The 3,623-nt window shown below is 35.1% G+C and overlaps 1 protein-coding gene across 1 annotated transcript; it reads left to right on the top strand.

Moving 5' to 3' along the window:
* The first annotated feature begins 1,580 nt into the window (after window positions 1-1,580).
* On the top strand, window positions 1,581-3,291 carry LOC107474992 (small nuclear ribonucleoprotein SmD3b). Its single transcript, XM_016094632.3, has 5 exons — window positions 1,581-1,993; window positions 2,168-2,220; window positions 2,323-2,389; window positions 2,467-2,523; window positions 2,991-3,291. Exons 1-5 carry the CDS (start codon window positions 1,835-1,837, stop codon window positions 3,048-3,050), a joined length of 396 nt encoding a protein of 131 aa, XP_015950118.1. The 5' UTR covers window positions 1,581-1,834; the 3' UTR covers window positions 3,051-3,291.
* Window positions 3,292-3,623: the final 332 nt, after the last annotated feature.

Raw genomic sequence — 3,623 nt, 5'->3', positions numbered from 1 at the left:
ATAAAAATATATAATAATTAATAAATAATTTAATAACTAATTTTTATATAACATAATATTTTTATTATAAAAATTATTATTATATTATATATATTTTGTTTTTATTAACAAAGTTTATTGGATCCATCACTGTTTCTCATGTTAATGTTGAGCTCCATTATTCCAAAAAAAAAAAAAGTTTTGTCATGTTATTCATTCTATTAGTTATTTTATTGTTAGTGTATTTCTGTCGGTATCAGAATTTTTAAATATTATTTTAATAGTGTATTCAATGTGTAACTGAAATTTATGTAAGTAGTATATTTTTTTGTTACATTAAATCTTTACTCGCAGTCAAGGTCATAAATCAACAAACGCTATATATATTAAGTCTAACTGGCAAAAGATATTTCAGTGGCCGAAATGTGAAAAAACTTCCAAAGGCAGAGACGAAGGCATCAATTGCAACTTGGAACTTTGCAAATCAAAACATGTTGTTTCCTTCAGGAGCCAACAAATTGTTAATGCGTGAGTTCCCAATCAAACACAGCAATTGTTGAAGGATCATTGCATCGGTTGATTAGAATGTGACTCTTGAGTTGCTTACGGCTATTAGATTCAGTGGTCCTCCTCACTCCTCAACATGTGTTTTAATTAGCTGCAGTTGGCCCACTGCACGTCTGCACCAACATTTTATGAAAATTTTATTTTATCTTATCTATTTCACTATTTTCCTTGTTGCCTGTTGGTGCTAACTGCTAAGAGGATTTATGAAATTTGTTGTTTTTCTCGTGCCACTGAAATTTTGAGTCACATTAAGCTCCATTTTTTTGATAAAAAAAAAGTAGAGATATTATTGTGGCATTGTGCCATCGAACTAATTGATTTGGGCTTATGTATAATGCCTGATTCATTTTTTTCTATTTCTATCTATGATTAATAAAATGTACTTGTACATTTTGTTAATGAAAATCATTTCTCTCTTGGGGGTAAAAAACTGACTCCATCCTTTTTAAGAAGTTCTATTGTTGCAAATAAAACCACCCACGTGAGGAACTTTTTTGATTGTTTGACCCCAAATTTTGGTGGTTCTGCTTCTTCATACCAAGTTTAAGAGTAACTCAGGTTGATTCATGAACGGACCCGAACTCAGTTCGTTAATAACTCGATAAATTTATTTAGGAGTCTAAAAAGTTGAATGTGAACCTAAACTTAAACTCATATATTAAACAAGTCGAATTGGAATTTGGATTTCGTTCATCACTTCAGTTGATTATAATTATATATTACTCATTATTGTTAATATTTTTTTTTTGGGTCAGATAATTTGTTAACTTGTTGTGGTTTTTTGTGGTCCTAGGTGTTTTTGGTCGTTGGTTAACTTGTTACTTGTTTTTGGTCATGATTAACTTGTAACTTGTTACGTTAAGTTAATATAGCTCTAGAAATTGGACCGGAGCTGATGGTCAAACCAGTTTGATAAGAACCTGAGCCCAATTCGGTTAATTACCAGAACAATTGAAACAAGATGGTTCAACCCAATATATTTCATGACAAAAACACCCAATATATTTTGCATCGGGACGACGGAGTTCGTTTTGGGTCAAAACAAAAACCCTAAAGCCCAAAAGGAAATCCGAAACCCTAACTGGCTGAATTTCTCTCTACTCTCTTCGTCTTCGTTCTTCAATTCTTCTCGCTTCTCACTGACACCACCGCGAAGCAGCTTCGCATCCTCCTCTTGCCGCCTTCTCCTCTTTGTATATTTTGAATTTGCGTAGTTGTTTATAATTATTTTGCACAGGGTCATCAAGTACATTACCTAGGGTTTTTCGTTGAAAGAGAGAAGAAGAAGATGAGTAGAAGCTTGGGAATTCCAGTGAAGCTTCTTCACGAGGCTTCGGGTCACGTTGTCACCGTTGAGCTCAAAAGCGGAGAACTCTACCGTGGCAGCATGATTGAGTGTGAGGACAACTGGAACTGCCAACTCGAGAGTATCACATACACTGCGAAGGTTCACCATTTTCCCCCAACATCGCTATTTTTTTTCGAATCAATAATCTTATGCTCCGTTACAAACTTATTTGAAGAAATTTTTAGTGTTATTGCAAATATTTTAAATAATATGTGCTTCGTAATGTGAGTTGTTGCTGAATTTTTGGCTGATGTTTTCTTTGATCTGCTTCAGGATGGAAGGACATCGCAACTTGAGCATGTGTTTATTCGAGGAAGCAAAGTTAGGTATGGATATTGGATGGATTGAATCTACTATATGTTGCTGCTTGTTTGAATGATATGGTAATTCTATTTTTTGAACTAAGGCTATGATTTTTTGGGGGGCAGGTTTATGGTCATACCAGACATGCTTAAAAATGCTCCAATGTTTAAGCGCTTGGATGCAAGAATTAAGGTACATTTTATTTTTGTGTTTTGATTGAATACTTTGTTTGTTGTTATTGGCATTTTACACCTTTGAATCTCATGTAGGGCAAGGGTGCATCTCTGGGTGTTGGTAGAGGCAGAGCAGTTGCAATGCGAGCAAAGGTATTTTTCCTTTTCCTTTTTATAGATCTCACTCTCTTGCTATGCTTTGGATAGAGGGAAAGTTATGGGATTAAAATGGTATGGGGTGAATGGTGTTAGGTCTCATTGTTTGTATATTTTAAAATTAGGATAGGATAGGATAGGATAGAATGATATTGAATACAATCCTTTTTATCTTCCCTCCAATTTTAATGGAATCGAATGGAAGGTAGATTGAGACCATATAATTTAGAGACATTCTTGGTCCCCCCTTTTCCATTGTATGGCAATTGGATTTCTCCATACTTTATCTTGTGATATTCTAACAATGGAATGGAGAATCTATTACATTCTGTATTTTTGTTTTATTTCACCCCATATATTACTATCACATTCTATTGTATTCCGTTATTTATTCTAAATTGTTGTAGTTGAAGGGCTTGTTGATTTAATACATGCGGTGTAACTGAAAATTGTTGCTTATGTAGGCTCAGGCTGCTGGCCGTGGAGCTGCACCTGGAAGGGGTGTACCACCTGTCCGCAGGTGATTGCCATTCGTATAGTCTCTCATTTGCCCTGTCTGTTGGATATGATGTTTAAGCTTGTTGTTGAAGACTCATGTTATGAGAGAAACTCCAATAGAAGTTACCTCTGAAGAATGTGTTCCTAACAATTTTTCCTTCTAGGATAATTTTATATTATGTTAAATATTGAAACTTGCTGCTAGATGCCTGTTACTAGTGTGCTCTAAATAGAATCTATAAAATGGTTTGCTCTTGACTCTGTTCAGCACCAAGTCTTTTCATGCCATCTGATATGTGAATCAGGAACAATTTGTGTCTTTGAAGCCTCAAATGCACTTAAAGTGTGTTTGGTCTTGGAAGCCATAGAGAAAGGGATTTAAATGGCATTGGATGGTCGGTCATGGTGTTCTTCCCTTGCCACTCAAAACTCAACTTCTTTTTACCCTCCAAAGTTCAATCCTTTGTTGCATAACCAAACAGATGGTGGCATCCATCCTTATGCTATTTCCCTTGCCTCTCCTTCTTGTAACATTTTTAGTCATCTCATTTCATGGTATTGTTGGCTCCCAAACACTGCATCAGCGTCCAAGTAGTTAG

Source organism: Arachis duranensis, chromosome 2 (assembly GCF_000817695.3).
Source record: "Arachis duranensis cultivar V14167 chromosome 2, aradu.V14167.gnm2.J7QH, whole genome shotgun sequence".
Classification (NCBI taxonomy): domain Eukaryota; kingdom Viridiplantae; phylum Streptophyta; class Magnoliopsida; order Fabales; family Fabaceae; genus Arachis; species Arachis duranensis.
This window is presented reverse-complemented; position numbering and strand designations above follow the sequence as displayed.